This window comes from Rhinoderma darwinii, chromosome 1 (assembly GCF_050947455.1).
Source record: "Rhinoderma darwinii isolate aRhiDar2 chromosome 1, aRhiDar2.hap1, whole genome shotgun sequence".
Taxonomy (NCBI): Eukaryota; Metazoa; Chordata; class Amphibia; order Anura; family Rhinodermatidae; genus Rhinoderma; species Rhinoderma darwinii.
Genome location: NC_134687.1, coordinates 323,055,581 through 323,068,863, shown reverse-complemented (window position 1 = coordinate 323,068,863; position 13,283 = coordinate 323,055,581). Strand labels below are relative to the sequence as shown.

The following is a 13,283-nucleotide window of genomic DNA, read 5'->3' as shown; positions in this document are numbered from 1 at the left end:
CAAAACAATATGAAATATGAACAAATGCTCTAGGTCTTAAAAGGGAAACCCTAGTGATAGTTAGAATTCCCCTTATTCTAAATTTTCACTAAAGAGTTTTGTAGACTTCCAGAGTTTTCCAAAAACCTTCACATTAATAGGTATTACAAAGTAAGTTCAATGACTGCTTAGCAGCAGGCCACCGTGCAGAATCGTAATGCTCTTGTGGAGACCAGGGTGACAGCGTATTCACGTATATTTCTTGTGCTACCAACAATTCCAAAACAACCACAGGTCCAGAGTGTTGGAACAGATTTATTATAAACTTTTTATTATTTTATTTTTTTAAACTTGAATGTAGTGAAAATGGAGAGAGGAGACTTACAAAAGAGATATTGGCAGTGATGCGCCACATTCATCAACAGGGTGCATAACCTTGATGAATACGGCGTGTGCATAAGACAACTCAAGGTCGATTCGATTTCTGACAGATAAATAAAATACACATTTGTCTTGTAATAGCCACTATGCAACTGTAGTGAAAATCATATCCCATGCCGGATCAAAATAGAAGCTTTATGACATGGGCTGAACACACTACCGATTATTATATTATAACTCCATGCTGTAAAACACAAGTGCTTTCATTTCATATGGGTTATGTCCTGACAGTCACTACGTGTGTATGGTCATCTGGGATTTAGGCTTTTCGAATGCATTCGTGATCAATGAAATAAACATGAAAAATACGGAAGAAAATGCGTGTTAGGTTCTGTGACTATAATAGGTATATATGAAGGGCACATGTCACTGGAGAATGTGGAATTTACTATAGACATGTAGGTTATGAACTTCATTACAAAAACGCCTCAATAGTTGTTGATGGATATGAAGGAACTGGCATGTGCTGAATGTCTATAGCTCAACTAAGCCTTAAAACATAAAACACACTAAGCAGCATTCTTTCTTCCTCATTCGGATTTGTTCACATTCCTTTGAGTATAAGCTCATCTCCGCCCCTGTACTGGACATTACTGTGAATCAAAGTCTATGACAAAAGCCATCAGCGTCAGAATTAAAAAGAATGCCAGTTTTCCATCAACTCAATCTCAGGGGGCAGTGGCTGTTAAGGCTACAAAGCCTAGGCTATAAGGCCTCATGCACACGGCCGTGCCTGTAATCACAGACGACGATTGCGGGAACGGCCGGCTGCCTTGGAAAGACGCCCGCATTTTTGGCCTGTGTTCCTATACAAAATATGGGAGCACGGCCCATAAAAAGCAAAAGGATAGGACATGTCCTATCTTTTGCGGTAAACTTCTATGGCCCAGACATCTCCCGTAAATAAACGGGAAGGTGTCCATGGACAATAGAAGTGAATGGGACCGTAATTGCGGACTGTAATTTCCGGACGATTTTTACGGTTGTGTGCATGGGGCCTAAGTACGGCACATCATTTAAACATAGTGCTAGCTATAAACCCTGCCCCTTATACCTTGGCAGTTCCCTAACTTTCTTACATTTACTTGTTTAGTATTCAATTTCACCAACTCAGTCTTAACACAATTATCCCCATATAAAAATAGAAGTAATTGGGTATAGGTGCAGTAAGAAAAAAAAAAAGGACACCATTCAAAGTTTTGCCACATACAGTGCCTATGGCAACACCAAATGTTAGGGCTCGTCCACACAGTGCGGAATTGCCACTTTTTTTTCAGGCCGGAATTTCGGATGGAAAAAACGCAGCAGAATACAGTAGCAGCATAGTGGATGACATTTAACTAATCTCTTCCACATGCTGCGTAAAATTTCCGAGCCGAAATTGACCTGCGGTGCGTATTTCTCAGACCGCAGCATGTCAATTCCTGCCACGGAAAGTGTCCAGAATTGCTGCGTTTTTCAGAGGAGATGTCTCCATCTCCTAACATTGGAAAAAACGCAGCAATTTCCCCACCATTTTCTGTTGTAAAAAAACGCAGGAAATGGTGCGTTTTGCCGCAGCGGGAAGCCTTTGACTTTCAACAGAATTGCTGCAGAAATTTTCTGTAACAATTCCGTTGTGTGGACAAACTCTAAGTTAGACGCTGCTGGTAGATATTTGTGTCTGCTGAACTCTGTTTATGTCTCTTTTTAGACAATATTCAATGTAGGTATATACCTATGAAGGACATGTGTATGGTCTGCAGATGAATTGCATTAATGCTCCTTCACTAAAGTCCTGGATGTCCAAACATGAAAGGCCACGTGCGGAAGAATGGTTATAATTTATTACAGCATATACTCTGATGCCGTATTGCTGCCTTATTGTCTGAATCAGACAGCTGCTAGATATGGATGTTCACTGACTGATGATGTATTTAAAAAGATTAAACATTATAGCTCTTTAAAGCCTTCCTTGCTGCTTAGTTCCATTCCATCTACAAGTGCTTTGTGTCATTTGAGCAACGTCTGGGTTTCAAAGCCTAGACCAGTTTCATACATTCACTTGGGTTTCGTATTCTCTGATAAATGCTCAGAGGGGCAACCTTTCATAGACATTTAAAGAAAAAAGCAAAAGAACGAAATCAAGTAAGTATTTAGATAACCGTAAAGCAATGTCTTTCAAGATATCCCTGTCTGACCTCTATTAATTCCACTCAGCCATTCATGTGCTGTAAGGGCTGGCTGCGTTCCAGCTGTCATTGGGTAAATGTCCTCCTGGTATGATTCCGACTGGAAAGCACAAAGGAAGAGGATGCAGAGTTAAAAGCCACATTAGTATGTGTGAAAGCAGTATATCACAATTAAGCAGGCATGCAGAGATATAAGGTAAATGAATTGTATCACATCGCCAAGGGGAAATACTGTCTAAGGAAAGGTTATACAAAAGATCGGACAGATCATGGCTGTATTTGGGGACAGCCATAGTGCAGTATACCAAGAAGAAGATTGCTCTTACCCTCCTAGGAACAATCATTGAAACAGGCTCTATAAGTCCTTTAACTGTGACCAGCTTGTAGAATCTAAACACTTCACATGAGGATACATCAACACCCCTTTTTGGCAAAACACCTATAAAATAAATAGACCATGACTATTACATCATAACTAAACATTTCCACATAAAAAAGCATTTTGGCTAGTAATACAGTTCCGTTTCACAGATCGAGTTTTACTCTAGACGCACTGTCCAATATACAGAATGTGATGGAGCCTGCAGTGTTTTGTTGTTTTTCACCATGGTAGTATGCATAGCCCCACCGTATTCGGGATTCATGTGATGCAAATTCCAAATATGCTCACGTGCATAAGAACTTATTATTCCAACATAAATATAATTGTACAGATCAGTCAGTCTTAATCAATTCCAAACCAATCTGCCCTAAATCCTTTACTTTTGAGAGCTTTATTGATGTGTGGTAATACCAATAGCCTGTGCGCTTTTTGAAAAAGTAAAAAAAAAAAAAAACGCAGCTAAATTCCTTAAATTATTTATCCTGGAGGTTTCCCTACTTTGTACAGATTTTAGTGTATTATTCGAACATTGCCTAAAAACAGATACAATTTCTCTATTACACATAGATGTGATTCTGCTGACCAACATGAAATCTCAATAAATTAATGAAATATGGTTTGGTATGAAACAAAAAAAAAAATCAAGGCCAATGACGAGATAGTGAGTTAGATCTATCTAGCTAATATCTACCAATCTAATATTAATCAAATCTATCACAAATATATAGTACAAAAACGGGCAGCACTCCTAATGATTGTAATGAGAAAAAAGCCTTCTTCTATTCACCCAATACGTTTCAGCCAGTCCAGCGTATTATTTTTAGAGAGTTACTAATGTTAGATTTACTAAGACTGGCGTTTCATACGCTGTGCTCGAGTAAGATGCAACAGATTTATTAAGAGGCACCATCCATTTCCCTCATCGAACATAAAACAAATGTATACTCACTCCACCGCTCCTTTTCGCTTCTCCCCTTTGGGTCCCTTCAGCATGCTGCAGGTCATACAAGATCCTGACACCGAGCAGCATCAGAGCCCTGTATGCGACGAAACACTCAACGTCTTCAGTGCTGCATCACATACAACGTCCTGGCGCTGTCCGGTGTAAGTACGTTGTATCACTGATGGTAGTGAGAGTTTGAGGGGACCCAGAGAGGAGAAATGGAGTAGTGAGGTGATTAAGTACACTATTTTTTTTTTAATTGTCTGATGGGGAGGGGTATTCTGATAGGGGAGCAAGTGCAACTCAATAAAGATGATAATGCAGGATCCAAAGAAGTTCTAGTGCTGTTAAGTTTTGTTGGAGGACTTAAATTAAAATCTGTGAGACTTGGTACTTGACCATTACATTTGTTATTTCCAAGTAACAGAAGTAGTGTCAGTAGAGATGTTGGTGGTGAAGTAAAAATGGAGCATTCTGATGATTTTTTTTTTATTTTTTTTTATTATTCTTATATTATTATACATGTATATAGGAACAAGCAATATACCACTGTATAAATAGGCAGATGTTCCATTCTTGAGTTAAGCTAGCCATACGCTTAAAGAGGTTTTCCCACCTTTGATATCCTGTTGATATGCCATAAATGTCCGATAGATGCTGCTCCTATCGCTATAACAGGGTCCCTAAACCCCATCCTGCGTTGTCCCGCTTCTCTCAGGGCACTGTCTGAGAAGGTGGTCGGGAACACAGAAACGGCAGAGGTGGCAACTGCATCTATCGGACATTTATGGCATATCCTGTGGATATGCCATAAATGTACAAGGTGGGAAAACCCCTTTAAGATTAGGAAAAGTCACAATGTGTCAGTCATACGTTGGACTATTCAACATGCCAGACTAAACTGATAGATATGGGGCATAGATTTAAAAAAAAGTGTAATACAACAGAATGCATTTGCGCAAAGTGGCGAATGATCGGCAGTAATTGGCCAATTATGCCATACACGCCTATTTTCAACTGCCAACGGCTGAAAAATGCATTCGGAAGCAATAAACTTTATTCCCCCTGGTCTTATTTTTTTTATGCTAATAAAGTTTATTCATGGATATTTGCCCTGATATACAGTGCATTCAGAAAGTCTTCAGATCCTTTCACTTGTTTCACATTTTGTTATGTTGAGGCCTTGTGCTAAAATAAAACAAAATTCAAGTGTGTCCCCATCATTCTGCACTCAATACCCCATAATGACGAAGTGAAAACAGAATGTTAGTAATCTTTGCTAATTTATTTAAAAAGGAAAAACTAAAATATTGCATTGACATAATTATTCAGACACTTTACTCAGTACTCAGTTGAAGCACCTTTGGCAGCGATAACAGCCTGCAGTCTTCTTGGGTATGATGCCATAAGGTTTGCACTCCTGGATTTGGGGATTTTCTGCCATTCTTCTCTGTAGATCATCTCAAGCTCTGTCAGGTTGGATGTGGACCGTCGGACAGTCATTTTCAGGTCTCTGTTCAGAGGCGTTCAATTGGGTTCAAGTCAGGGCTCTGGCTGGGCCACTCAAGGACATTCACAGAGTTGTCCCTAAGCCACTCCTGTGTTGTCTTGGCTGTGTGCTTAGGATCATTGTCTTGTTGGAAGGTGAACCTGAGGCCCAGAGAACTCTGGATCAAGTTGTCATTAAGAATATCCCTGTACTTTGCTCCATTCGGCTTTCTCTCAACCGTGACTGGTCTCCGTGTATCAGCTGAACAACACCACCACCATGCTTCACTGTAGGGATGGTATTGGGTAGGTGATGATATGTGCCTGGTTTTCTCCAGACATGACGCTTAGAATGGAGGACAAAAAAAGTTCAATCTTGAGGTCATCAGACCACAATTTTTTTTCACAGTGTCCGAGTTCTTTAGGTGTTTTCTTTGCAAACTTCAGGCAGGCTTTCAGGTGTCTTTTACTAAGGAGAGGCTTCTTTCAGGCCACACTGCCATAAAGCCCAGATTGGTGGAGTGCTGCAGTGATGGTGGACCTTCTGGAAGTTTTTCGCATCTGCACACAGGATCTTTGGAACTCAACTAGAGTGACCCATGGGTTCTTGGACATCACTCTTACCAAGCCCCTTCTCCCCAGATTAGTTAGTTTGGTGGGGCAGTCAGCTCTAAGAAGAGTCCTGGTTTTTCTTCCACTTAAGAATTATGGAGGCCACTGTGCTCTTGGGAACGATCAGTGTAGCAGACATTTTTTTGCACCCTTCTCCAGATCTGTGCATCCACACAATCCTGTCTCTGAGCTCTACAGGTAGTTCTTTCCTCCTCATGGCTTGGTTTTTGCTCTGATATGCATGGTCAGCTGTGAGACCTTATATAGACAGGGGTGTGTCTTTCCAAATCATGTCCAATCAAATGAATTTACCACAGGTGGACTCCAATCAAGGAGTAGAAACATTTCAAAGATGATCTAGAGAAATGGGAGGCCCCTAGAGCTAAATTTCAAATGTCATAGCAAAGGGTCTGAATACTTATGTCAATGAGAAATTTGAGTTTTTCATTTTCAATAAATCTGCAAAAATGTCAAACTCTGTTTTCACTTTGTCATTATGGGGTATTGAGTGCAGAATGACAGGGAAAAACTTGAATTTTGTTTTATTCTAGCACAAGGCCTCAACATAACAAAACGTGAAAAAAGTGAAAGAGTGATCCGCAGATTTCTGAATGCACTGTATAAATATTATTCGAGGGAAAGGGAGGGATAAGAGGGTCAAGCCCTCCCATACCCCATGTTGATCCTCTCTCTGATATTGCAGCTACAACTAGGAGAGCTTAACAAACAGTATAGGCATTTATACTGCCTCCATTGAAATCAATGGAAGATGTATCGATCACGAAGCCATACATTTATAACTCTAGTGCTGTGTAATGGAAAGAAGAGGATTTGAAGCGCTATATCAAAACAAAATGGAGATACAACCCCTAAAATGATGTACTATGAAAATAATCCTATCTAAATAAATAAATAAAATGATAGTGACTTTAACCTCTTTACTAGCCAATATAATCTGGGATGTACCCATTAACCACCTTTTACTACCCTAGATCCCCATAGATAAGACAACTTCACTCTACGGGCACTGGGGAAGGCTGCTGGAACTATTTTATATAAAGAGCACTCTGCTAGCTATGATGGTGCTAACAATGGGGCAATTCTATGGTGGTGTTAATAAGGGCACCTTGGATTTCATTATATGGGCTTTTTATTTACTGTATGGTAGCATTTATTTGTCCAGCATATCAGCATTAAAGTGTACTGTATGACGTCAATAGTTATGGAAAAATAATCTACAGACATTTACTAAATTTTATAATAAGGGCACTGACTGGTTCTATTAAATGTGTGTCTATTTGTTTGGATGTACATGCTCCATATAAATTTTCATACTCGTGCACCTCTCCACTTTGCCGAAATGCTGCATACGCCAAATGTTTGGTGGTAAATGTTTTATAAATAATATTAAAGGCTCACCTATTCCTTTTTGAGGTAAACAAGACCGATATTCATTCAAGTATTGCAAGTAAGGCTTCTGAAGATTGACTTCATAGTATCTGATATTCCCCTCTCCCTATGGGAAAAATGTATTAAGATCTTTGTGCAGTCATAGTATATGGTGTAAAGCAGATACACAAACACTTACCTTGCCCACTAAATAAAGCATATTTGTATCATTGTCAAAAAAGGGGAAGAGTAGACCTGAGGAACCGTCCAAGTCCTCTTGATGTAAAGGCACAGATAGGTCATCCTGAAATTTTAAAACAGACATATATTAGGGAATTCTGGGGGCGCACACACACGCACACACACACGCACACACACACGCACACACCTTTATATTGTACACAGTATTTTGTTTTATATGTTTTAATTCACTTTGTTGATTTTATATTTGACTATAGCTGTAAGGTCAAAGTTGCTGTGGGAACAATTTTAGCTTTAGACATATGTATAGATCATTCTGCAATATCAGTTTTTGTTGTACAGCAAAAAAAAAACTAAAAACTAAAAAAAACATTTGCCACCACTAGAGGGCTCAATGCGGCAATGCATGCATGTATAGTTTATCAACTATCAAATAACTGAAGAATAGGCACAGTTTGGGGATTGAAATGAAAGCTTGTTACAAATTAATATAAATTGGATATACACATGGAGGTCATTACTACTCTCCCGTACAGCTTTTTTTTTTTCCATCAAAAGTGGGAATAAATCCTAGTACAAAGGATCCCCAAGCATTTCCTCAGGGAAAGTTTACCTTCTCCTTTGTTCTATAATCCGATCCTACTTTTGAAAAAAAAAGAAAATCAGACAATCAGGAGGGCAGATCTCCTAAATCTAGTGTGAAGGCAGCCTTATATATACTAGTGAATGAGTGATATTGACCCGAGTGGATCACTGTTAACGTGCGAATAAAATAGCGTAGACCCTTGTATAGAACAGTTATTTCCTGCAGTTACTATCAATATTAAACGGTTTCTATATACTGGGAGCTTCTGCTTACAGTTACTTTCCACCTGCCTATATACTGTAATTGTAGGAGTAGCTGACATTTATATATAAAAACTGAAGTACTCATATAGTATATACAAGCATATATGTGAGAAATACAGTACTGCTAGCTGCTTTTGTAAGCATAGGCCGTAGACATCAATATGTTATAAAGCTGAAAGGTGTTTATACATCAAGGTTATAATTTATTGTTGAGTAAAATAATGTGATCTAGGTCCCATAGAGATTTAAGATTCTAGTCTTCCATGTGGGAGATACATAATAGCACATACTTGATCCCAGAGGATAACTTGTCTGTTATTCCACCGAGATGTCCCTGTTGATAGTAGTTTCTTCATGTTTGCCAGAAACAAAACTTTACTGGCTTTGTGATTCTTACCATCAGATTCCTATAACAGCAACATGTACATAATAAAAAAATTAAATCAACCTTGGTAAGAATAGTGTCCTCTTATTATAAAATGTCACCGATATGGAAATTAAATCTATTATAGGTGTTGTGTTGTGCATTTCCTACACTTTTATGACCAGATGAAAATTTCGAAAGACAAAATAAAAAATGTCCACATAACAATTTACCATGAAGCAACTATAAGACGGTATACACAGAATAGCATACAAAATAAAACCATGTTATGTATGGCCAGCCTATGATATTCTACTTTCAAAGTCTATGAAAACTGACTTCAAGAATTATCTGTGATCCAAAAATCTCTGAAAACATCTCATCATGCTGTAACCCTTTCCCATAGAGCAAATCTTGTGAATAGTGGCAGATTGTGAGCTGGTATGTGTTGTTGCCAGTGTGCCAGTGCTGCCTGGAAACTGCAACTCCCATTATTCCCATGCAGTCATGTGTATGACGACTAAACTGTCTGGACGCATGTAAGGGCTACAGAATAGTCGTAGGATTTATAAACATAACTAGGAATAGCGGTGACTAATCAGATTACAACTCTTATTTTGCAACCTTGCTTGAGAAAAAAAAGAAGAGTATTATTTCGGGCTAGATTATATATATTTTAGTTTGTTTATGTGAAAATAAAAGTGAGTAAACCCCATGTTTTAACATCTGTTGACACTAGTGTCATGGCTTCTGTTTGTAGCACAAGCCAACTGTCTTGGACCCCATTGACGTTGACTGCATGCTGCGCCATTTTTGTCCTAAAATGTAGCAGAACCCCCGGAGACAATGAAGGGTAGTGTGAAGAGAGCCCTAGTTAGTCTGCCTATGCTGTGGAACTACAAAAAAGTAAACCTCATGTAATGATGGAGGTAGGGAAACAGAGAAGTGAGCCCTAATCTACCCGCCACTCAGTCCCTGCCTACTTGCAATGACCCGCCCTAGGCGACGGGGTACAACTGGGCGACGGTCCCTGCGCTCAATAAGTGCACGACAGACAAACAGACAAGGGTACAAAGAAGCTAAGGGAGATGGGGCAGTTGCCCACGGCAACACCGTGAGCAACAAGAGTGGTGAACGAGCCGAGTCAAACCAGGAGTATACGAGGTACCAAACGCAGAGCAGGAGAGTAGTGAACAAGCAGAGTCAAACCAGGAGTGTACGAGGTACCAAACGCAGAGCAGGAGAGTAGTCAGTAAGCCAGGGTCAATACGAAGCAGGGACAAGTAGTTCAAGAAGCTGCAGCAGGGCCAGGAAACCAAACGAGAAGAATCACAAGCAAGGAGGAACAGGAAAGGCAGGTATAAATAGACAGAGGGCGGGAGCTAGCTCCGTCTGGCCAGGCTGTGATAGGCTCTCCCACTCCTAAGCCTGCCACCCTGAGTGGTGGAAGATGGAGTCAGTCTCACAGACATAGAAGCAGGTGCAGACTGATTACCTATGGGCGTTGACACAGAAGCTGTGCCTGGCAGATCCTTTACACCTCATCAACGTTTCTTAACTGCTATGAAGAATCCCAGATATGACAGATTATATTTATATTAATGAATGATTATTTCCTCCGAAATGGATCTTCTAATTCTGTAAAATAACGGAATTTTAACAGAAAATCAAAGACCTAGTGGAAGCTAGAGGTCTTATTTTTTGCGGGAGGAGTTGTAGTTTCTAAGGACACCACTTTAAGTACCATATAATGTACTGGGAAACGGAAAAAAAATTCTTAAAGTTGGAAAAACTGGGATTCCTCTATTGTTTTTTGGGTTTAATTTTTATGGCTTTCAACATGCTGTAAACGACAACTTAACTTCATTCTGAGGCTCAATAAGATTACGGTGATGCCAAATTTAGTTTTTTTTTATATTTTACTACGTTTACAAAGAAGAAAATATTTGTTAAAATTTGAAAAAATAGTTTTTTGTTTCACCACATTCTGAGAGCCATAACTTTTTTATTTTTTTGGTCGATAGTGAAAAATAAGCCCTCACACCCTTCTAACGTATTGCAGTATATTGTAATTTGTAATGGCTTCTGTAATAGCGCAATCGCTGTTCCTGTCTGTTACTCCCAGGTGTCAGCTGTAATAAAAAGCTGACACCTGCTTGAAGCGTATGGAGCGGGCTCAGCGTGTGAGCCCACTTCATACATCACCCCCTGCACCACGACGTGCTATTAAGTCATGGTGCGCAAACGGGTTAATGCGCAGCAGATGGTGCGAAGTGAAAACTGCAATTTTCCACTAAAAAGCCATTTGAGTGCACAATATATCATGCCCAGTTTGTGCAACTGAAGACAAATACCTCATAAAATGTTAAAACGGGTTCTCCCGGGTATGGCGATGCCATATATGTGGACGTAAACTGCTGTTTGGGCACAGAGTATGGCTCAGAAGGGAGGGAGCGCCATTTCGATTGGTAGTTTTTCTGTTTGGGGTATTGCTGGTATTTCAGTTTATAATGTGGGGGCATATGTAATCTGTGCGGGGTACATCAGGGCATAATAAGAGGGTATATTAATGTGGTAAATAAATAATAATTCATAGATATCAGGCCAGTGTCGCACTGATAAATGGTGCCCAATCTTATTCACTTTTGGAACACTCTGCACATTTTGTGTTGCCATATTCTGAGAGCCAGAACTTTATTTTTTCTCCACCGGAGCTGTGTGAGGGCTTATTTGTTGCGGGACAATCTGTAGTTTTTATTGATACCATTCTGGGATACATGCGTTTTTTTTTTTAATCACTTTTTATTCAATTTTTGGCAAGCAAAGTGACGAAAAACAAGCAATTCTGGCAGTGTTTTTTATTTAATTTTTTGCGGTGTTCACCGTGCGGGCAAACCAAAATTATAGTTTTATAGATTGGGTCATTACGAACACGGTGATACCAAATACGTGTAGTTCATTTTTTTTCCTATAATAAAACAATTATAGGAAGAAAGGCAGTTTTTGTTTTATTTAACTTATAACTTTTATTTTTACACTTTTATACAACACTTAACTTTTTTTGTCCCACTAGAGGACTTGAAGACCTGCAGCACTGAAAGCTGCTATAATACATTACACTACCTATGTAGTGTAATGTATTATAACGGTCAGTGTGATGCTGACAGGGACGCTGACAGGAAGCCTATCAGGACCAGCCGTAGGCTGGTCCTGATAGGCTTTCATACATGGCAGACCCGGAGCATTGTCTGGCCTCCAGTTGCCATGGCAACCATCAGCACCCCCCCCCCCCCCACGATCGCATTGTGGGGTATGCCGATCTGCTACAAACCCGTAAATGCAACGATCGCTATCGATTGCCGCATTTAAGGGGATAATAGCCAAAATCAGCGGCAATGGACCACTGGCCGGCAACAGGAGTCTCAGTAGTCGGGAAGAGCTGACCTCCCGGTTCCTAGACACTAGGACAACGCTCACCAGGAACGTCCCAGTAACACTACGTACAGTAAAGTCGTCGTGCGGGAAGGGGTTATATTGTATTTGATTTTTAAGTGATTAAATTATATTGGTGGTCTCTGAGCTGTGGCTCCAAGAAATTTCCGTTACTGTAGAGCACCCTATAACTATAAAACCTGTTTGACTGCATTCAAAGATTTCTGTTACTGGAAATTTCTCATACAACATTCCAAGCAAAAACCCATTCAAATCAATAGCACTTTGCTTAGAATATTGGATCAAAGATTTCCAGTAATGTAAATCTATGAACGTAGCGAAAGGTGCTCTAGACTGCTGCAGTCTTTACAATCCTGGAAATTGGTGGTGATCCTAGCTCACGTAGTCAAATCATGTCCTTTTCTGGCAAATATCTACAACATATTTGGACTGTCAATTTGGCTTGATTTCCGCTTTAAGTTGACTTTATTCAACATATACACTTTAACAAATATGCAGTGCTTCCTCAAGTTACAATAATAATACTTTCAGGGATGACCATTATAGCTTGAAAATATTGTAACTTGAAACTATAACTATTGGAAACTAGTAATTGTTTCTGAAACCCAGTGTCAACTTAGGCTGTGTTCAAAGCGTTGCCCTTCCGTTGAGGGGTTCCGTTGGAGCATTCCGTCGCGTGAACCCCTCAACGGAAAGGCAAACAGAAACCTTAGCTTCCGTTTGCATCACCATTGATCTCAATGGTGACAGAAAAGTTGCTAAAGGTTTCCGTTGTTTTGACGGAATCAATAGCACAGTCGACTAAGGTTTCAGTTTGCCTTTCCGTTGAAGGGTTAACCCCACGGAAACCTCCGACAACCACTCAATGGAAGGGCACCGCTGTTGTAAACAGGCCCTAAAAGAGGTTTTTGGAGACTTAGGCTATGTTCACACAAAGTACTTTGCCGAGTTTTTTGACGCGGAAACCGCGTCACAAAACTCGTCAAAAACGTCCCGAAAGTGCCTCCCATT

General features: G+C 39.9%; 1 protein-coding gene across 1 annotated transcript in view; it reads right to left on the bottom strand.

Moving 5' to 3' along the window:
* CORO2A (coronin 2A) overlaps window positions 1-13,283 on the bottom strand; it is a 185,205-nt gene that overhangs the window by 13,083 nt on the left and 158,839 nt on the right. The window contains exons 6-10 of the mRNA XM_075825618.1: window positions 8,746-8,862; window positions 7,605-7,709; window positions 7,436-7,532; window positions 2,918-3,030; window positions 2,601-2,691 (exon numbers count right to left, since the gene is read on the bottom strand). Coding sequence (XP_075681733.1) covers window positions 2,601-2,691; window positions 2,918-3,030; window positions 7,436-7,532; window positions 7,605-7,709; window positions 8,746-8,862 — 523 coding nt within the window. The remainder of the gene's footprint in view (window positions 1-2,600; window positions 2,692-2,917; window positions 3,031-7,435; window positions 7,533-7,604; window positions 7,710-8,745; window positions 8,863-13,283) is intronic.